At 54.5% G+C, this 20,642-nt stretch overlaps 7 protein-coding genes across 7 annotated transcripts; 3 read left to right on the top strand and 4 right to left on the bottom strand.

The window, feature by feature from the left end:
- Nucleotides 1-2,115: 2,115 nt before the first annotated feature.
- On the top strand, nucleotides 2,116-5,809 carry NCS54_00230900 (Protein kinase C; the record flags this gene model as incomplete). Its single annotated transcript, XM_053147911.1, has 6 exons — nucleotides 2,116-2,539; nucleotides 2,596-2,862; nucleotides 2,912-3,892; nucleotides 3,944-5,241; nucleotides 5,292-5,697; nucleotides 5,748-5,809. The coding sequence occupies 6 exons, from the start codon at nucleotides 2,116-2,118 to the stop codon at nucleotides 5,807-5,809; spliced, it is 3,438 nt and encodes a 1,145-aa protein (XP_053003886.1).
- Nucleotides 5,810-6,544: 735 nt separating this feature from the next.
- Nucleotides 6,545-7,979, bottom strand: NCS54_00230800 (Hypothetical protein; the record flags this gene model as incomplete). The annotated part of the gene is made up of 3 exons (XM_053147910.1): nucleotides 6,545-6,590; nucleotides 6,641-7,822; nucleotides 7,879-7,979. The coding sequence occupies 3 exons, from the start codon at nucleotides 7,977-7,979 to the stop codon at nucleotides 6,545-6,547; spliced, it is 1,329 nt and encodes a 442-aa protein (XP_053003885.1).
- Nucleotides 7,980-8,603: 624 nt separating this feature from the next.
- NCS54_00230700 (Hypothetical protein) lies at nucleotides 8,604-9,337 on the top strand (the record flags this gene model as incomplete). The annotated part of the gene is made up of 2 exons (XM_053147909.1): nucleotides 8,604-9,185; nucleotides 9,263-9,337. The coding sequence occupies exons 1-2, from the start codon at nucleotides 8,613-8,615 to the stop codon at nucleotides 9,335-9,337; spliced, it is 648 nt and encodes a 215-aa protein (XP_053003884.1). The 5' UTR covers nucleotides 8,604-8,612.
- A 368-nt stretch (nucleotides 9,338-9,705) lies between these two features.
- Nucleotides 9,706-11,274, bottom strand: NCS54_00230600 (Hypothetical protein; the record flags this gene model as incomplete). Its single annotated transcript, XM_053147908.1, has 4 exons — nucleotides 9,706-9,770; nucleotides 9,824-10,112; nucleotides 10,165-11,160; nucleotides 11,224-11,274. 4 exons carry the CDS (start codon nucleotides 11,272-11,274, stop codon nucleotides 9,706-9,708), a joined length of 1,401 nt encoding a protein of 466 aa, XP_053003883.1.
- Nucleotides 11,275-14,218: 2,944 nt separating this feature from the next.
- NCS54_00230500 (Hypothetical protein) lies at nucleotides 14,219-16,670 on the top strand (the record flags this gene model as incomplete). Its single annotated transcript, XM_053147907.1, has 2 exons — nucleotides 14,219-16,332; nucleotides 16,382-16,670. The coding sequence occupies 2 exons, from the start codon at nucleotides 14,219-14,221 to the stop codon at nucleotides 16,668-16,670; spliced, it is 2,403 nt and encodes an 800-aa protein (XP_053003882.1).
- A 614-nt stretch (nucleotides 16,671-17,284) lies between these two features.
- Nucleotides 17,285-18,390, bottom strand: NCS54_00230400 (Hypothetical protein; the record flags this gene model as incomplete). Its single annotated transcript, XM_053147906.1, has 2 exons — nucleotides 17,285-17,781; nucleotides 17,835-18,390. 2 exons carry the CDS (start codon nucleotides 18,388-18,390, stop codon nucleotides 17,285-17,287), a joined length of 1,053 nt encoding a protein of 350 aa, XP_053003881.1.
- A 616-nt stretch (nucleotides 18,391-19,006) lies between these two features.
- On the bottom strand, nucleotides 19,007-20,161 carry NCS54_00230300 (Hypothetical protein; the record flags this gene model as incomplete). The annotated part of the gene is made up of 1 exon (XM_053147905.1): nucleotides 19,007-20,161. Exon 1 carries the CDS (start codon nucleotides 20,114-20,116, stop codon nucleotides 19,007-19,009), a length of 1,110 nt encoding a protein of 369 aa, XP_053003880.1. The 5' UTR covers nucleotides 20,117-20,161.
- Between the last annotated feature and the right edge of the window lie 481 nt (nucleotides 20,162-20,642).

The following is a 20,642-nucleotide window of genomic DNA, read 5'->3' as shown; positions in this document are numbered from 1 at the left end:
TAGACATTTGGACAAAAGGCTCACGATGGATGCTTTGAACTGTGCATGCCCCGCCAATCGGGCAACGGCATATCCCATGACACACGCGGCTAGCGGATGCTCACCTGGTAGGGCTGAAAGGCCAGAAGGAGGACCATCCTTCCAAGGACCCTTTGCTTCCTTTGACAGGTCTTCCCGCAGAGGAACGGTCCCTGTCATCTAACTTCACCAGGGTGGCTCAGGGATCTAATATGAGCTTGGATGAAGAGCTGATGGTCTTGGGGCTCTGATTCGCCCGCGCAGAAATGAAGCTGGGTCGTGTCGAGGTCTGAGATTGATTGCACCCAACTGATAAGGGCCTGCGCGCAAGCAGCGGTCAGGTCAGATCTGCGACAGGCGGCGTTGGGCGTGTTGTGGTCTGCTGCGTGAGGTGAGGGGGGAGAACCGGTTGGCCTGATTCTAGGACTTTGTAGGACTCGAAACTCACCTTTGTATATGTGTCACATTTTATAACTTTTTATGCCTGATGCGCCGCCATGCGGCGGGTAATAATCCACCCGCGCGGCGCATGGGGGAAAAAGTAAGAATTGAGATGGAATCATATGTGACATGCTTGATACGTCTACGGTCTTTCTGTTTAACGGTTGAGTTCGGGTTAAACTGTGCTGAAGATATCATGCAAAGCATGCCCATATATATAACAGTCTTCGTTTCGAAAGCTTGTTTCATGACCAAGGTTCTGCAGATGCACCATGTGCCTCATGAATCCCATGCCTTGGAACTTCTGTTTCAAGTAGGACCTACGAACAGGTCATTGTCAGAGCCCAGTTTGAACAACACAGCAAGCATGACCATTGTCCTGGTGGCCAAACCCCAAGGCGCACATCATCAGTCCTAATGTGCACTATGGAATCCAATTCTTTGCGCGCGTAAGCATGGCGGCTGTGCCATCTGACTAGGCAAAGCCTCCCTTTGTGGCGACATATTTAACATCCGTCTGCTACGTTGCTATTCACCTCTGATCCGCAGCACCAGCGTCTCAAAGACGGGCTTACAAGTAGCAGTCCGTGCCGGACAATGAAGAGAGGAAACATCACCAAGACGAGAAGAGAAGGCTGCGGCATATATCGGCTGAAACACCACCTCCTTGAGAAAGAGGAGAGAGACAAGCAGACAGAAAAAAAAAAGCCGCCTGATCATATCAGAGCCTTTGTGGCCGAAGGAACCCTGCTACAGTGCAGATACTCGTACGTCGTGTCGTCCACCTGTCAACCAAAAGAGCTACGCCGCCGCTACAAGCTCCCCCCGCCAGCCAACAACCCAGCCTGATCGACGACCCAAGGTAACGCAAGAGCGGTCTAAGCTCCCTGGGCTGGGTACAGTACAGTGCCTTAGCAGACAGGCTACCTACTAGGTCTGGTACCTTATGGAAGGTTTGGGCATTGGCTCTGGAGCATTGGGCTTTCTCTTCCCGCCTCCCCCCTGCCTGTCTGCCTTGACTTTTCCCTCTACAGACTCTCCTCCCTCTCTGTCCTCTAGGGAAAAGCATTTCTAGGGAGAAGCAACTGGACTCAAGAGCCATTGCTTGCTTGTCTCGCTGAGGGGATCCATACCTACCTCTACCTGCCGCGAGTGGTACCTAAGGCTAGCTTACCGCCCGCTATCCATCGCTGCCGCATGCAAAACACACACAAAAACCCCGCCAAACGCCCAAAGCCTCGTTTAACCCCCTCCCCCGAACCTCGACCACGAGCGTCACTGACGACATCTCCCACCACACCACCCTTTGATCCTCCTCCCTCCTCCTGACTCTTCCTACTCCTAACCCGCCAGCTTCTGCTTCTGCTTCATACAAGCGACAGAACCCCGCCGGCCGAAGGCCACGCACACGCACGCACCCGGTACCTCTCCGCCTGTGCTGCTGTGTTCGGTACCCAACCACGCGAGACGTCAGCTGTCGATCCCGTCGTCTCGCCGTTCTTCTTGGGCAAAACCTGTCGACCGTCCCTCGCCCGCCGCATCCAAGGCGTCGCCGAGGTTGTGTATACCGGCTCGTCTTGACGGCTGTCGCCTCCGTCCCCTTCCTCCCTCATCTTTCCCCGTCCCGCGCGAACGCATCGCGCACCCACGACCGCCATGAACGACGAGGAAGCAATTCAGAATATCTACAAGAAGATCGAGAGGGAGAAGGCCCTCATCAACGCCGCCAATGCGATGAGGGCCCAGACCAACAACGAGGCAGTCCGCTCCCGCCTCGACTCTCAGATGCGCGATGGCCGCCGAAACCTCAAGTTCTTCGAGGAGAAGCTGCAGGACATCCAGCAGCGACGTATCGGCCAGGGCGTCGAAGGCATGTCTTTGGATGATGCCGGCGACGACGCTCCAGCGCCCCCTCCCAAAGATGGTTCAGGCAACTGGGCGGGAGAGAGGGGCTCCTACGGCTCTGGCTCGGGGCAATACGGTGGCGGTCACTCTGATCTGATGCCTCCGCGCCATCCTTATGCCACTCCAGGGCCTGGCTCTGGTATCCCGAGGGCACGACCAAACTTTACTAGGCTAGGTTTGTGATGGCCTCGCTCTTATCTGCCTACCCTGCGCAGAACTAACACGGGACAGATTTGATCAAATATGACACACCGCACTTGGGACCCCGCATTCAGCTCATGCTATCGCAGATTCAGTTCAAGCTCAATGTCGAGGAGCAGTATCTGAAGGGTATTGAAAAGATGGTGCAACTCTATGGCATGGAGGGCGACCGGAAGAGCAAGGCCGATGCCGCTGCTAGGAAAGTTGAGAGCAAGCAGAAGATAGTATTGCTGAAGCAGGCGCTCAAGAGATACGAAGAGCTGCACATCGACATGGACACTGCGGATGCCCAGGATGGTGAGCTTGCCTCTTGTCTCGACTAGTGTTGCATACTAACATGAACTAGACGACTCGATCAACACACCTAACCTCAGGAAGCCCCTCACTGGAAGTCTGTCCATCCGAGTTCTTGCCGTCAAGGATGTTGATCACGCTCCTACTGGAAGATTCACGCGAGGACCAGAGACTTTCGTCGCTGTCAAGGTCGAAGACACCGTCATGGCTCGAACCAGGGCCTCGCGAAACGATCGCTGGGAGGCTGAATATCACACCATCGAGGTGGACAAGGCTAACGAGATCGAACTGACCGTCTATGACAAGCCCAGTGAGCACCCAATGCCCATCGCCATGCTTTGGGTTCGAATTTCCGACATCATTGAGGAGATGCGCCGCAAGAGGATCGAGGCCGAGATGAACAGCTCCGGCTGGGTGTCTGCGGACAGGATGGGCAGCGCTTCTGCCCCTTCGCAATTCCCAATGAGCCCATCTCAGGGTTCCTTTGGAGGATCCCCTACATCGCCCGACGGCCCTCAGCAGGGCAATGAGCAGGGCGGCGCATACGGAACACCTGGTCCTCAACCTCAGGTCAACACAGGACCTATCGAAGGGTGGTTCAACCTCGAGCCCACAGGACAGATTCAGCTTCAAATGAGTTTCAACAAGAGCGACAGGCGCCCTGTCGACCTTGGTCTTGGACGAAAGGGTGCCGTCCGTCAGCGCAAGGAGGAGGTTCACGAGATGTACGGCCACAAGTTTGTGCAGCACCAGTTCTACAACATCATGCGCTGCGCTCTCTGCGGAGATTTCCTCAAGTACTCGACCGGCATGCAGTGCGAGGACTGCAAGTACACTTGCCATACCAAGTGTTATTCCAGCGTGGTCACAAAGTGCATTAGCAAGAGCAATGCTGAGACTGACCCCGACGAGGAGAAGATCAACCACCGTATTCCTCACAGGTTTACGCCTTTCTCGAATATGACTGCAAACTGGTGCTGCCACTGCGGTTACATCCTGCCGTTTGGAAAAAAGAATTGTCGAAAGTGTTCCGGTAAGTTCATAATCTTTCTCATTCACTTTGGACGGGACTAATGCTGCCTAGAATGTGGCCTTACCTGCCACGCCCAATGTGTTCACCTTGTTCCAGACTTCTGCGGCATGTCTATGGCCGTGGCCAACCAGATCTTGGACGGTATCAGGACTCAAAAGCAGAGGCAGGCCAAGGTTTCGTCACTCACCGAGAAGACTCTCCGGCCTGGAAAGACGAGCCCGACTAGCACTCACTCCGCAGCACCTTCGTACTCGAGCTCCAGTGTTCCCAGTTATGCGCCCGGGCCAGCGTCCCCTGAGGCGACCGAGGCAGCGAAGCTGATGTATAACCAGCCTCAAGGGCAGAGACCACACCCCGACCGAACATCTTCCAGCTCGGCGGCAACCGCAGCTGCCAGTGCAGCGATGTCTGGCGCTCCTGGTGGTGCCCAGCGGCAACAGTCGGACTACGGACGTTACAGCGGTGGCTATGATCAACAGGAGGATGCGTATGGTCAAGCAAGTCAACCAGGTGCTGGACAGCAGCGCAAGTACAACCCCGCAGACTATGCCAATGTCAACCCTGGCTATGGTGGACAAGCTCCTCAGCAGGCTCAACGACCTGTGCAGCCTCAGCAGTATCCTCAGCAGCCACCTCCTCAACAGCCGTTGCCCCCGGTACCGCAACAGCAGCCGCAACAGCAGCAGCCCGCTTACCAACAACAGCCACAGGTGCCTCCGCACAAGCCGCAGGCGGAGCCCATGTCTCCCTCTCAGGGATCCGTGTCTGGCGGACAGCGAATGCAGCTCCCTCTTGCTACCGATCCTGGCACTGGCCAGCGTATTGGTCTTGATCACTTCAACTTCCTTGCTGTGCTGGGTAAGGGTAACTTTGGAAAGGTCATGTTGGCTGAGACCAAGAGGTCTCGAAAGCTTTATGCTATCAAGGTGCTCAAGAAGGAGTTTATCATTGAGAACGACGAAGTTGAGAGCATCCGATCCGAGAAGCGAGTGTTCCTGGTGGCCAACAGGGGACGACACCCCTTCCTTACCAACCTGCACGCTTGTTTCCAGACCGAAACCCGTGTCTACTTCGTCATGGAGTACGTCAGTGGTGGTGATCTGATGCTTCACATTCAGCGTGGACAATTCGGTACCAAGCGAGCGCAATTCTACGCTGCCGAGGTTTGCTTGGCGCTCAAGTACTTCCACGAGAACGGTGTCATCTACCGTGATCTGAAGCTCGATAACATTCTCTTGTCGCTCGATGGCCATGTCAAGATTGGTGATTATGGTCTGTGCAAGGAGGATATGTGGTATGGTTCGACAACGAGCACCTTCTGTGGTACTCCCGAGTTCATGGCTCCTGAGGTATGTCTTGACGATGACTGAACGCAGCGCTTTCTCTGACTTTGAACTAGATTCTGCTTGACAAGAAGTACGGACGCTCCGTCGATTGGTGGGCGTTTGGTGTCTTGATCTACCAGATGCTTCTTCAGCAATCCCCCTTCCGAGGCGAGGATGAGGACGAAATCTACGACGCCATCCTTGCTGATGAGCCTCTGTACCCGATCCACATGCCTAGGGACTCCGTCTCGATTCTTCAGAAGCTGCTCACCCGTGAGCCGGATCAACGACTCGGAAGCGGCCCAACTGACGCACAGGAGGTGATGAGCCAGCCTTTCTTCCGTAACATCAACTGGGACGACATCTACCACAAGCGGGTTCAGCCTCCTTTCATGCCTTCTATCAAGAACCCAACGGATACCAGCAACTTTGATTCTGAGTTTACCAGTGTTACCCCTGTTTTGACCCCAGTTCAGTCTGGTAAGTGTGTCCTGACTCTCTCGAAATCCCTTGCTAACATTTGTCTTCAGTCTTGTCGCAGGCCATGCAGGAGGAGTTCCGTGGCTTCTCTTACACTGCCGACTTTGATTAAACGACTGCACACGAGATTGACGATTTTGCAATTCTTTGTTGACATGATGGCGCCGCGGTGAGGAATTGTCTTGCCTATCGGATACCCAGGCGTGATGGTTAGATGGACCGGACACCGCGGGCAGGTGATGTCGGTGCAGCGAGCTCGGGGAGAGCGTCTCGAGGCGCTTCTATTGTTTGCTGTTTGGTTGTAGGTGATTTGTTGTCACGGAAAGAGGTTGGAGAAAAAAACAGGATGGTCAAGTCATGGTTGAAGCCATGTCAGGGGCCAGAGTGGCAGACAGCGGACAGCAATGGGAGAAACAGCGTGTCTGCTTAATAGAAGCGAGAAGTAACGAGGCTCTTGGAAACAAGCCGAAGGGTAGCTAGTAGTAGTATGGTATACTCTTGTTTTTATAGATCACAATAGTGGTTGTCATGCTGCGTGTGAGTGGGTTCGATCGTTGGAGTGATGGAATCTGGTCAGACGTAATTACGGCTCAGACCAAGGACCAGGCCTTTCACGACCTTTTTCTTGTTGCACTAGGCACTCGATAGTTGTGAGGTACTGAAATATCATTCAACCAAGCTCAACTCGTGGTTGGTTGGAAATAGTCAATGCAACCACTCTCGATCTACAACACAACCACATTTGTTCAGTTTTTCAATGGACGAAGACAACATCATGATTTCGATCTTTTGGCATTTTTTTGTTCCTATTTATATCCATTCTCTTTCTACATTGCCTCTATCCCATCTAAGAAGTGTACTGCTTCTGGAGCAGCTTGGCAATAGTGTTGAGCCTGACTTGATGTTAGTATTACCACTTTACAGACAGAAATAGATTACTTACTGAATGTTGCTGGTACCCTCGTAGATGGCACCAATCTTGCTGTCACGGAAGTACTTCTCAGCAAGACCCTCACGCACAAAGCCCATGCCGCCCATCCACTCAACGGCGAGTCCGCTGACACGGCCGGCGACCTGGGAGGCGTAGAGCTTGGCCATGGCGGCGTCCTTGACAAAGTCCTCACCGGCCTCCTTCTTGCGAGCGGCGTTGTAGACGAGGGCGCGGGCGGCGGCGATCTCGGTGTAGGACTGGGCGATCTGGTGCTGCATGCCCTGGAACTCACCGACGAGCTGGCCAAACTGCTTGCGGTCGTTCCAGACGTAGCGAGCAGCGTTCTCAAAGGCACCGAGGGCCAGACCAGTCATCTGGGCGGCGATACCAATGCGACCCTCGTTGAGCAGGCTGATGGCGTACTTGTAACCGTGACCACGCTCACCAAGGAGGTTCTCCTTGGGCACAACGACGTCGTCGAGGTTGATGACGCAGGTGCTCGAGGCGCGGATACCCAACTTCTTCTCCTTCTTGGCGATGGAGAATCCGGGGGTTCCCTTCTCGACCAGGAAGGCGGTGATGCCCTTGTAGCCCTTGCTGGGGTCGAGGTTGGCAAAGACGATGAAGAGGCCCGACTCCATCGAGTTTGTGATCCACATCTTGCCGCCGTTGATCTTGAAGCCGTCGGCCGTCTCGGTGGCCTTGGTGGCCAGCGCGAAAGCGTCGGAGCCAGAGACGGGCTCAGAGAGACAGAAGGAGGCGACCGTGTTGGTCGCGAGGCGGGGGAGCCACTTCTTCTTCAAGGCCGGGGAACCGTAGTTGATGATGGCAGTGTTGCACAGGGTGTTGTGCACATCGACAAGGACAGACACAGAGGGATCAGCACGGGCGAGCTCCTCAATGCCAATAATGGCAGAGGTAAAGTTCATGCCAGCACCACCATACTCCTCGGGAATCTCAACACCCATGAGACCCTGCTCGAACAGCTGCTCAACAATCTCAGGGTCCATCTCCTCAGCCTCGTCCATCTCGCGGGCCTTGGGGAGGATAACATCCGTGGCGAACTTGGAGACGGTGTCGGCCATGGCGGCCTCGACCTCTGAGAGGTGGGAGATGGGCGTGGGGGGGATCTCGGAGATGTCGATGTGGTCATTGCGACGGGGGGCTGTGGTGGACAGAGGTCGGGCAACGTTGCTAGAGGGTGTAGGTGAGCAATTGGCCTCGACAATTGGGTTTGTGGTTCTGCTTACGGGCTTATCCTCGTCATGCAACGGGGAGCGGTGGCGACGCGCTGTGTAAGACCTCGTCCTCCCCTCAGGGCAGGGCGCAAGACCCGAGTAAACGACGACATGGCGAAAATTGGGGTATCAAACGAAGAATTCGAGAGAGAAGGGGAAGGGAGAGAATTCCAACAGGAGGGTCGGAATTAAGAAGAAAAAGTCGGAGGAGGAAGGGGAGGTCTGATCGCCGAGATATCGAGGTGGAGGAGAGACAATCACAAGCCACGAGAGGACAAGACAAGCCGGAACAGGGACAGCTTCCTTCAATCGAGGTATGTAAAGGAAAGAGAAAATGAATTGACGACAAGAAATCAGCTCCCCCCCATTTCTCTTACCCCCCATATATCCTTAACCAAAAGAACGCAGCCACACTGCATGCCTACCCTCGGGCGTCTCACGGCTGAGGCGGTTCAAGAGCTGGTTCTTCTCGGCCTTGGGCAGCCGAGGATAACCACCCAAACAGTCGAGGTCATTCGGTATTACACCGGCATTAAAAGCATTTCGGGGAACCGACGACCGGTAGCTGTTGACAGAATGCGGGCGATGCGGGGAGGATGGAAGGCTCCGTGGATTAACCGGTGACGTCAGGTGGGGCCCCAAATCCCAGATGCCGGGGTAACATGTGATCTGGCCGGAGGACGGAGGATGGCAGGTTCCGATCACAACCATCACGTGATCCAATTGCGAGAGGCTGAGATTTTGATATGGCTTCATCGGAGCTTGGTGTTGTAGGAAAGAGGACAGGTTGGAATTGGATCAATTCAACCCACGACAAGTCCCCGTCCGACCCGATACCACCCGTCACAATGGTCGGCTCCATACTCCGCCAGTTCTTCTCGCCGGCCACCCGCCGGCCCCTCGCCTCGGCCGTCATCTCAACACCAAGCCGTCTCCTCAACACCCCCCGATCCTTCACCACCTCTGCGCCCCGCGCATTCGCCCCTACAACGGCCCGCCCCGCGACGCTGAACCAGGTCCTCCGCGGAATTCGAAAGGGCAAGCGTGCTCGTCACGCTGTCTCCCCTGCCTTGTCCAACACGCACTGCCCGGCCCTCAAGGGCGTGTGCCTCCGTGTGGGTGTCGTCCGACCCAAGAAGCCCAACTCTGGCGAGCGCAAGACTGCTCGTATCAAGCTCTCCACCGGCGCCCTGATTACTGCCTACATTCCCGGCGAGGGACACAACATTCAGCAGCACAGTGTTGTTCTTGTGAGAGGTGGCCGAGCGCAAGATTGTCCCGGTGTGCGATACCGTCTCGTGCGAGGAGCTCTGGATCTGGTATGTTTCAAAGATGCCGGACCTTGAAAACGGGGTCTGGGGTTGCAAATGGGAATCAAGTACTAACAATTTCTCAGGGTGGTGTTGCTAACCGAACAACAAGTCGAAGCAAGTTTGGTACCAAGAAGCCCAAGAAGGCCACCGTTGGTTAGGGAGCAATTGGAATAAACGATTTGTCTAATATATCGTCGAGATGACTTGAGATGGCGCAATGATGGATGGCTCAAGGCCGTCATGATAGAACCTGGCTACGGCCATGTATCGATATTGTACATTATTTTAAGCAAGTTCAGCAGCCATGCATGCCAAAGATCCCAAACAGTCGATCGATTCATACACATCTACATGACCAAAGCTGTCCAAAGTATTTCAAACCCAGACGCCTAATTTTGTCCACGAGCGAACATCCCCAACCCCACCCATCAAGTGCGGCCTAAAAATAAGGCAAACAATCTACCGAGCATTACAACCTGTATGATAAACGTACAATCCCACCGCTAATCACCTCCATGCGGTTGCTTTACTGCTGCTCCTCGTAGCCCTGGGGCTTCTCAATGCCGTTGAGCTCGTAATATCGGGAGGTGCCTAGTTGCTGTGTTAGCCAGATCATCCACACGTCACAAGTTACAAGTGCTTACAAGAGTAGCCCTTCCAGTCAAAGTTCTCCTTGGGGTTGCAGTGGCAGCGGAGGTCAAGACGCTTCTGCTCACCAGTGGGGCAGTGAGTGAAGGGGACGTGGTAGTAGGCGATGTCGTTGAAGAAGTGAATCTGCTCCTTCTTGAGGAGAAGACCAGCAGCGATAGAGTGGACGGGAGCATCACCCCATCGCTCGTAGAAGAAACCACCGTCCTTGTCGAGAGACTCAAAGAAGTCGAGGTAAGGCTTGCTTCGGAGCCACGAAAGGCTACCAACCTCAAAGTTGGACCACTGAAAAGTGTTAGTCTACCTATAAAGACATTTGAGACACTTGAAAACTCACAAAGTGGCACTTGTTGTAAGTGTTGCCGCCGTCGTCACTGAGGAATCGCATCGAGTTGTCCTCGGCAATGTGCTCGGGGTGGTTGGCCATGAACTTCTTGGTGCTGTCCCAGAGAGTAGGAATGGTGTCAATGTACTCGTAGAGAGAGAGAACGAAGCTGTACTTCTTGTTGTTCTCGTGCATGACACGGAAGGGGTCGTAGTGGATATCGCAGAAGAGCTTGACAGAGGGCTCAACACGCCAGTAGTACTCGTAGTTCATCATGAGCTCCTGTCGGAAGAAGAAACCGGACTCGAATCGGCACATGTGGCGGTAGCTGACGGAATCACCGTAGATGATCTTGCGGGCGGCCATGTCCTCACGAACCTTCTTGGCCTTCTCCTGGTCAATCCACTCGGGGAAGGACCAGTGCTCCTCAGGAATCAGGCCGTAGTGAGTCTTACCAGAGCAGAGAGAGGTGGTGACCTTCTTGAACTGATCATCGAAGGGCTTGTCGTTCAGGAAGACCCAGTCGTAGTTGTATCGTCGGTTGAAACGATCCTCGACCTGACGGATAGACTCGGCAATCTCCCAAACGTCGCTGTTTCGAGCAAGAGTGACAAAGGTGGCGTTCATGCGGGGACCAGGAGCAGTGCCCAGGAGGTTGTCCCAGCCAGGCTCGCCGGGGTTCATGGCCATGGGAGCGTTGGCGAGCTCCTCAGCAGGCTTAGCGGCGCCCTCGGGCTCAACGGGAGCAGCACCCTCAGCAGCAGGCTTCTGGGCGGGAATCTCGTCCTTGGTGAGGGAAGTATCATCATCGCCGGGAACGGGCGCAGACTCTCCTTGCGGGAAGTTGACAGAGTTGCCAGAGTTGGGGGCATTGGGAACAGCGCCAGGAGCCTGCTGGTTGCCACCAGCTGCAGGGCTTCCAGGGCCACCAGGGAAGTTTCCAACGTTGCCGGTAACGGGGATGGCCTCGTATCTCGAGTTGGAGAAGAAGTAGAACATAGTGAGCGTCTGGGACAAGACACGTTAGCGAGTGGCGACGTAAGCTGGCGAGAGCAGGAGGCGGCCACATACAAAGAGCGCGAGCGCAATGTAGCGCACGTAGCGCGTATGACCGGCAGCCATGGTGAAGATGGATTCGACGATGCTGAACCGTCAATAAAGGAAGGGCTCGAAGACTCTGAAAAAGGTGATGATGAAGGATGGAGAAAGGATGATCTGTCGCGACGGGGAGCGGGCGCGCGCACAGGGCGAAAAAAGATTAGGAGCCAAGCAAGGCCGAGAAACTTTTGTACTAAAGGTGGCACTCAAACAAGCATCCCGTCCTCGATGGACTCGGAATGACGCCTGAAATGGTCGACCGTGGACCTGAATCAACCAAGGAAAAAAGAAATGCAAGGCCACACGATGCAGAGAAAGCTCGTGATGGGGGAGAAGGAGGAATAAAGACAGTGACAAGAGAGTCGATTCGAGTCGAGACAGGAGGAATGGGGGATGAACAGAGTGTCCGGGGATGAGCAAGGAGCGGGTCTACGATCGTCAAGCCAGGTACGCGGGACTTGAAGGTACAGCGAGATGCCCGCCAAGACAGGTACCTTGGGGCGGTCTGTGCTACGTGAGACGTGGCCTGCCCTCCTTGGGAGTACTTGGGGTCAGGTACTCTTCACCAAAAGATACCTGCGCCGTCTCCTGGCGCTACTTGAGCTGATGCCTCTGACGTTCAGGGGGTAGAGGATCTCTGCTAAAATCGTGGCCGCCACAATTCGAAGCTATTGCCCGCTGGTTCCAGCTTCGTCAGAGTCCAGACGCTTGGATGGAGCAGAGCAGAGCTTCCAGTGATAACAGCCTCTTCGGCGTCTCCAGGGGGCCCGGCTGTTCTTTCGAGGATAGGGGACGGGTACGGAGGCTGACAACCCAGATGCGACTCTTTTGCAAGGCCCCTCGTCTACCAATTCGGATGGATTGCGTCCCCCTTTCATCACCAGAGGCGCCTCCCAGCTATCATTCGAGAACTGATGGAATGACGGGTCCACTGTCACTCCAAGCCGCATCACCAAGAGACTTTTGTGGCAGCAGCTTCGCTCCTCGATCCGGCAAGGCGCCTTTTCTCGATGCATCACCACCTCTTTTCTCGTATTTCTCGACTCGAGAGGGAGCCCCCTTTTACGTTTCCTTGGCCTTGTTTTAGGCGGGCGATAAAAAAAGGTACCTTGCGTCTAGGAGCTCCGCACTCAGCCTGTAACAGCTCAATTCTCCCCACCTTCTCTGCAAGCGTCGTCTCCCTTTCTTCTGCTTACGAGGCTATTATCGACAGGGGAGGATTGCCAGACCCCTTGTTTCAGCTTTTGTCGAAAGGTCGAGGGAGGGCAGATGTATCGTCTGCAAATAGAAGTGCTTGATATTGAAGCTCGTTATCTTGAACTACGGGTACAGACAGGAAAGAATCTCTATCTCTTCCGTATCATGCACTTCCATTCCCAGGTTAGGTACAGGTCAGCAATTGCGCCTAGGAGTCATCAAGCTTGAGATGAAATGGCGACATGTGTATCGTTCCGTGGTAGCCGTTCCTTTCGTCGCAATTTCACTCGAGCCCACCAGCTACTGCACGACCTCAGCTCTCCTGCGTCAAATAAATGATGGCCAGCGACTCACTCCGCGCCATAAGGCTTGACAAACCATACTATGTCTTTGGATACACTTGAGGGAGCCGTAGAGGGGGTTCGTCACAGGAAGATTGGAAAAGAATGGACAGCTAACTCCCCAATTCATCAGGCATTTGACCACTGCGTCCTTGCTGCAGATTGACACATACGTGCAGGAAGGGTAAGAAAAGGAAGATCTGTCCGTTTCTAGCAGACTCGTCGTCTAAAAACCACTCGACGATGTCATCGGCTGGCGATAATTGTTTCCATCCGTTCCTCAGAAGAAACGCGGAGGTCGAAGTAAGCTGCAAGCGGTTACAGAGCAATGCAACTCCCCAGTCGTTGCATGCAAGTTCAAGAACGCATTGCGTTCAATTGGAGCACGGTATCGCGATCTAAAACAGGAATATCCTTTCCAGCTGCATCAGGGCCATGCATCACAGCAGGGTCTCACCTCTGAGCTTTGAAATCAGTGTTTTGAGGCTTACAAGCTATAACGCCCTTGCAGGCAATGGAGCTCTTCGAAAAGTCCCCTCACGTGGATACTCACGTGATTCTATCTTGCCTGCGCAGGTCCGTGCTCCGGGAACGGAATATCCCACATGTGGGGAAAGGCTTGGAGCACATCGCTGGCTCCTCGTCGCATCATCGTTGGCAGAAGAGCCTCGCCGCGCATCTCTTCTGCACCGCGCTCTCCGTCAGCCGGCCTCCCGCAGCATCTTCAACCTCTCGGCGTTTGGCCAGAGCTCTGCGAACCTTATCTCCCCATCGCCGCCAGCTTCCTGCTATCTTTGCATGGTTGGCTAGGATACAAACCTCTCGAGCCCGACTTGTTCAAAGACATCATGATAGATTTGTGCGCGTTGGCCGACCCCGCAAGGATCTCCTTTTCTTAGTGGTGAGTACTTTTCTTTGGCCTTTTGCGTTTTGAGGCTCTACCATGCGTCTGGTTATATCTGCGGCTTCGTCCAGAGCAGACTTCTGGGTGCTTCTCTGAAGCCCGAACCTTCCTGGACCATCAACGACATTTCGCCAAAGGGACCTGTGGATGGGGCGAACGGGGAAATGATGAACATCACTCTGCCAGGACAGTAGCAAGGCTAGTCGACATGCACGACTCCGAGGACGACTTGGATATGCCCAGATCACATATGTACAATGTGCGCGACAAATCCAGTAGAGGGGCCACATAGGAATGAGCGTTGGTTCTAGGATATCGAAATCCGAAACTTGGCAACACATCCTTTAATTCTTCCAAAGGACCACGATCTGTCGTCTGTCAGGCAGGGGAGCGCTGGAGGACAGCTTGGGCGGGGCTCGAAGCTCAGGGCTGCTAAAAGTTACTTAACCTGGCCTTCAGACACAATACTAATTTCTTCCTAGCACAATCACCGTTCACTCCTTTACTTTCGAATCTGATAACCAACATGTCATTCTTCGGTTTCGACGCAACCGGCCGCCATAACACGGCGGCTCCTGGCTTCTCCCAAGCCCACGACCCCTTTGCAGGGTTGTCGGGCAGGGATGGAGACGGCGACGATGCTCTCGACTTTGAGGATACCTATGATGGTCTTGGAGATCAGCTTGAGGAAACCGGCGATGCGTTCAATGACGATACTTTTGGAGATAGTGGCCCTACAGTGGGAAAGAGTGTGGGCAAAGATTTCGACTTTTTCGGCCAGACAGCCAAGGTTGCCGGTGCTATTGAGGAAGAACATCTCCGATTCCATCGCCAGGGACCCGCGATCAAGACCACCCCCGCAGTTCCTCAGTATGGCGCCGCCGATATGCACTCGTACTACTCCAACCAGCCCATCCAACAGCCTGTACGCTCTGGCTATGAAAAGTACCGAGACCCCGAACCGCTTCCCGATCTCCACGTCGACAGAAGTATCTGGGGCATTGGACCAGCCAAGCCCGCCAAGCAGCCTTCTCCCGCTCCTCCTGTTCAATCTATTCCGTCCGCTTCTAGTCGCAAGGTCATGAGTCTGGAGGAGGTTGAGGCTGCTATGCGAGCTCAGCCCAAGAAACCGACCCCTCAGCCTCCTGTCGCGGAGCTGGCTTATCAACAGCCTCCTCCTGGATATCCTGTTCAGCAGCAACCTCCCCAGCAGCATGGACATGGCCACCCAGTGACTATCTTGCAACGGCCTCAGAGCATCCAGCCGAAGCCCACGCCGCCAGCCCAAGGCCTTCAGGCAACTCCTGTTCAACAGCACCAGCTCCCGGTCCAACCTACCCAGATCCTGCAGAACCCTAACCGCTCTACCCCCGATGCGCGGGCGGCGCCTCATGGCCACCAGGCCAAGCACTCCCATGGCGCCACCCCCAGTCTCGCTCAGTTGCAAGCGCATCCTCAGATGATGCAGATGTCGGAGGAAGAGAAGGCAGCCTTTTTGGATCAAGAGACGAAGAGGGCCAAGCGTAACCACAAGATCTGGCTTCTCTCAAAGGACAATGGCTTGATGACTCCGCAAGACAAAAACTTCATCACCCGCATCCAGCTCCAACAGCTCGTCGCCGCCACCGGCAACCCAGTTGATGGTTCAGATGCGTCCATTGCGGAGGATTTCTACTATCAGGTTTACAGCCACATCCGAGCCGGCCAGCGCCAGAACCCCAGCCAGCCTCTCAGCAACTTTGCCCAGACGTACCTGTACCAGACTGGCAGCCGCCAGGGTGGCATGCGACGACATGGCCGACCTGCTGAGAACCACTTCCAGCGAATGGAACAGCAGGTCCAGCGAGCTGTTGAGGCTGCCAAGAACAAGCCTAAGAACCCCCAGCTTGTCATCGCCGGCAGTCTAGGCAAGATTTCCTTCAGCAACGCAAAGACGCCCAAGCCTCTCCTTAACATCAAGCGAACCGAGAGCGACCACCAGCGTCCAAGCAGCGGAAAGAAGGGCTCCAGCCTTGACCGAAAGACGATTCTGCGCAACGTGGAGAAGGTGTACCAGACCCTGATGCAGATTGAGGACCACGTTCGACTTATTCCCCCTCCCATGACGAGCCCCGACGAGGAACTGGAGAACAAGCACAAGGAATGGGCTACCATTCTGGAGGCTTACAACGCCAAGCTTTGGGGTGAACTGAAGGTCCATGAGCCGATTGGAGTCATCGTTCCTCACCCCTTCATTGCTTTCTTGTCTTGCGCCAAGGGTGAGAAGGCCATTCCGCGAATCTTCCCTCACCTCTCTTTTGAGCAACGAACTACCATCTTGACCATGATCATCTACCATCTCGATCAGTTGGATGTTGTGCAAGGCGCAGCCATCAACCCAGGTGAGGTGACTACTCTTAACGCGCGAATGCGAGAGAAGATTGAACTGTTCATCTCTACTGTGATGCCATCATTGATGCAGTACTTCAATGATACTGGTTTGGATATTGTTGACGGCGTCCTCAACCTCATTGCCACAAAGCTCAACGTGGACCTCATCGCCAGATCAAGAATCGGCGTGTCCATGTTGACACTTATTCTTAGCCGTGCCGTCCTCCTCAAGCAAACGGGCGCCGGCACTCCAGAGCAATGGGATAAATGGTATGTGAGCCCTCGAGTAGACATTTGGATTCGAGCTAACAACTATTAGGGATCGCACTTTTGAGACCTTGTTCAGCAGACTTGAGCCTTCGTTGCCTCACATCTTCCCCGGTAGTGTCAACACCGGAGAGGACGTCTATGTGTGGCAACTTCTTGCAGCCATGGGCGTCAGCGCGTCTCACGACCAACAGACTCGCCTTGTCTTGGCTGTCAAGGACCGCGTCCTGGACACGGTTACTGTTTCAAAGACGCTGCCTCCAGCTATGGCGGCCGACCGGCTGAACAGCGTCAACCTGTTTATGCGTTCCATCGGGTTGGATGTTGAGCTTCTCCAGTAAACAGACGTTTGATATTGCACGCAGTCGATGGCGATTCTTGGGGTTTCTGGGCTGGCATTTGGGAGCACTAGGGAGAACCGGGATAATGCGTGGTGCACAAAAAAGAGAATCGAGTTTACGGGTTGATGGAGGAGAATATTGGGAACGACGCATCGCGGTTGGCATTGCATGATGGGTGTACCAAATATCAAAGCGTAGAGTGCTCAGCTCAGCGCACTCTTGTGTTACCGGCATAGGTTACCATGTCGGACGACTGACTACTCGTGGAGAGAGTTTGGGAGCGGGCTCTTTTCTATCGAGAATAAGTTATATAGTATTTCGAATTATACGCGTTTTTGCAAAGCGATCTGGAGGTGCCCCGTGATCAGTGTCTCATTGCATTGATTCCCCATTCTATGAATTGCATTGTATCCTATTACGCCGTCTCATGCAACCGTGTTTCAACCATCTCCAGGACCTCGTTGCCATTGGCGGCCAGCCTAGTCAACCATCATGTTGTCCGAGGTCGTAGCTTGGTGTTTTGGACGTCGAGGGAGGTGCTTTGTCACTCCGCTCAGTTCCTTTGGGTCGGTCTCTTGGTGATCCTCGACCAAGGCATCCTTGCTGGGTTCTTTCTAAGATTCGCTTGGGAAGCCGGGTTTGGGCTTCTTCACTTTGAAGACAGCCTCAAAGTACTGGTCATCATCCCACTTGCGGCCCAAATGGGGAACAGCATCCTCCAACGGCCGCTCCTCCTTTGCAGCAACGTCAGCCTTTGTCTCCTTGCCCTTTGTCTCTTCGCCCTGGATTTCTTCACCCTCGGTAGGACGCAGGAACAGACTCTCGTTATAGACCTCCCAGGCGGCCTCCTCGTTCTCGTCGGTGAAGCGCAGGGTGCGCCAGTTTTCGGACTGGACGGCACGCAGGCGGTCAGCCATAGTTTCGGTAGTGACGGTATCGCCGTCTCCGGTGGTCTTGACTGTCATGTGGATAGCGCGGGCAGTGCCAGCACCTGAAGACGGGCCCGCATCCTTTGAGGTGGCTTGGCGATCGAGTTGAACGGCTGCGTCTATGTGGTGTAGCTGAGGACGAAGCATAACGAGGGATGAGACGGGGGTGAGATGGAGCTCCTCTGAAGTACTTGTTAGAGAATGCATTACGCAGTAAGAAATGGGGGGTACTCACTCCCTTGAAAGACGCCAACCATGTGTAGCTGCTTCTGAGTTTTGGGATAATGCCCGCCCAGAGTCTGCGTCCTCAACACCTTGTCCTGCCGGACAGCCTCAGCCCAGTCCAAGTTATCAGCGTCCTCCTCAGCCTTCTTCCTCCCACCCCGACCCTGCACACCACCGACGCCAAAGCCACCAGCCAGACCATGACTACCACCATTCTTGGCCGCCATGGAAGCCTGCAGCCCCTTTCCCCACTTGAGACCCTTCTCGCGGTCGTAGGCGACGCTGTGGTCGAGGGGAAGGTCGACCTCGACCATGCCTGCGCGCGTCTTGAGGCGGAGCTCGGTGGGCGCAGCCTGAGGGGTGTCGCTGGCGGTGTTTGGGTGCTGAAGGATGAGGAGGCGGCGGCCCAGCGGGAGGGAGGGGTTTATGAAGACGTTGTAGGTGGCCGTGACGGGGTCGTCTTCGTCATCGTCGTCTATGGTGTTTGTGGATGCTGATTGCTGGAGCTTGGGGTCGATGTCGTCGACGTCCATTGGGGTCACGGACTCATCAGGTCGAGTAGCCATTTTATAAGATATAAGGTGTATGCGATAGTTATCAGAGTGTTGGAGAAGCTTCAAGGCTTGACGCTGCGAGCTGTCGAGGTCGAGATGAAGGGTAGCTTTGCGACAGATGCGCTGTGCTCGCAGACAACCGTAGTTGCAGACGATCGACAGTCCAGTTCGCGAGGTTCAAATATGAAATTCGTCTGCTCCTTCCGTATTCCTTGCGACAATGTTTATTAGAGAACAAATAAGAAAGAGGGTATCACGGCAATTGCTTTGTCGAGTTGGTCATATTCAACGTTGGAGGGGCGCCGGAGAAATTTCCAAAGCTCGTCCCCCGCCAAAGTTTGGGCCTTATCTTATCGCGGCATCCCATCATGAAGGGTCCCTGGGTTAGACATGAATCTTTTTTATGGCCGTCAAGATGGATTTCTCGGCAACTCCTCTCAATCTATTCAACTTTTTAACCGTTTACTTGGCTTTCAACAAGCAGAGACCATTTGGCTTTTAGCTCTACAACATTATTCTCATCCAGTACTTGACACCATCATCGCCAGTATGGTAGGTAGTTCAAGTAAGACGAGCCCAAATCAACCCATGCAGTCGCCCAAGAAAATGCTCTATAATGTTCAACCCTCTAACGGCCACCCTTGCCGCGGTCTCGTCGTCCTCCCTCCAGCACCTTGACCCTCTTGTTAAACCTCTCTCCAATTCCAGGTCCCATGCCGCTACCACGAGGTCCATCCGTAGTGTCAATGCCGCGCTTTCGGCTCTTGTCCAAGAGCGCGCGAACACCACCGCCTGATTGCTTGCGCTTGGTGAGACGATCGATGCGGTCAACACCCTCTCCAAGGTTGTGCCACTCCTCGCCACCAAACTGCATGCGATTGCTGCGACCAGATTGCTTCGCCTTCTTGGCTCGTTCCTTCTTGCTCTCCTTGGGGAGACGAGTGAAGTTGGTCTCTTCGTATTCTCGGCGCTCCGCCTCCTCCTTTCGCTCGGCATCCGTCTTCATCTTGCGACCACCCTGCACAATGGTCGTACCAATGCTGGGCTGGGCCAGAGGAGCAGAAGAAAGCTCTGAAGCAACAAACTCTTCCATAGTATGCGACTTGATGGCGCGCCTGTCTGACTTGTCGCGACGCTGAGGGGCGTCCATGACCTGGCGTTCTCGCCTGGGAGGACGGTAAACTCCTGGCGCTCCTCCATCGCGCGACTTCTCGGCCGCAACATCGCTAACCAGAGCTCCGAATTTGGGTGCTGCTGAAAGTTCGCCAGGTTTACGGGAGATAGCCTCGGTCTCGCTCTCCTCCTCAGAATCCTCCTCAGAATCGTCTTCAGATCCAGACTCCTTCTGTTCCATTTCAGCTGCCTTTCTCTCACGCTCCACATCGTCGGCTGTTCGAAGGAATCGGTCGATAGAATAGCGCAGCTTCTCCTCTAGTGGTCGGGCTCCCCTCTCCAGGTACAGACGCAGCTCCACCAGTTTTGATCGCACGGATTCGTCCAGCTCGGAATCATCTTCGTCTGACTTTTCAGAATCCGACTTGGAGTTTCGTAGCTTGAGGAGAATCAAGAAGACGAGGTTTTGTAGGTAGGAAAGGAGCAGTTCGTTCTTTACGTCGAGGAGGGAGATGCCGTCCTTTTGGTGTTCAATGGCGGCGATTTTGGGGGTGACCTCGAGCGCAGAAGAAAGCGACTGCGTCAGCGAGGTCAGCAGCGCTGGTAATGTCGTTGGGGCCGCCATCTTGTTGTATGTGTCCGAGACGTAGACGCGAGGTTGGATGTCTCGTCAAAAAGTTTTGGCTGCTTCAACTTTTTAGCGGGGCCATGTTGGAGAATCTGCAGGCCTGTAACACTAGCCACCTTGCGCCACACCACACCTGCTCTCGCTTGCTGCCGATCCCCGTCCCGGCAAGGGGATCTTCCGGACTTATCTCCTGACTAAGCGAGGCGCCGAGCTGTTTGTCTGGAACTTGGCCAGATAATAGGGACCTGAAGTCCAAAGTGGCCTCGAAGCTCCCTGAGTTGGCGTCTAACTCGTGCAGCTTTTCCGCTGGCTTGATTCACCACAATATCCATCGTATCAACGACCGCCAGTCGAAGCAAGAGCTCTTGAGCCTCTTGTTGGCAGACTATCTGGTCTTGCATTTTCTTCCCTCGCTGTCGCGGAATCTCGATCCGCGCATTGTCGTCAGCTCCAACCCGGACTCGACATCTAGCATCTATCTTTCGCAACACTCGTTCCATTAGATTTACGCCTGTCTGCGCAT

Source organism: Fusarium falciforme, chromosome 2 (genome assembly GCF_026873545.1).
Source record: "Fusarium falciforme chromosome 2, complete sequence".
Lineage (NCBI taxonomy): Eukaryota > Fungi > Ascomycota > Sordariomycetes > Hypocreales > Nectriaceae > Fusarium > Fusarium falciforme.
Note: the sequence above shows the minus strand (reverse complement) of the source record. Positions and strands in the feature narration are given on the sequence as shown.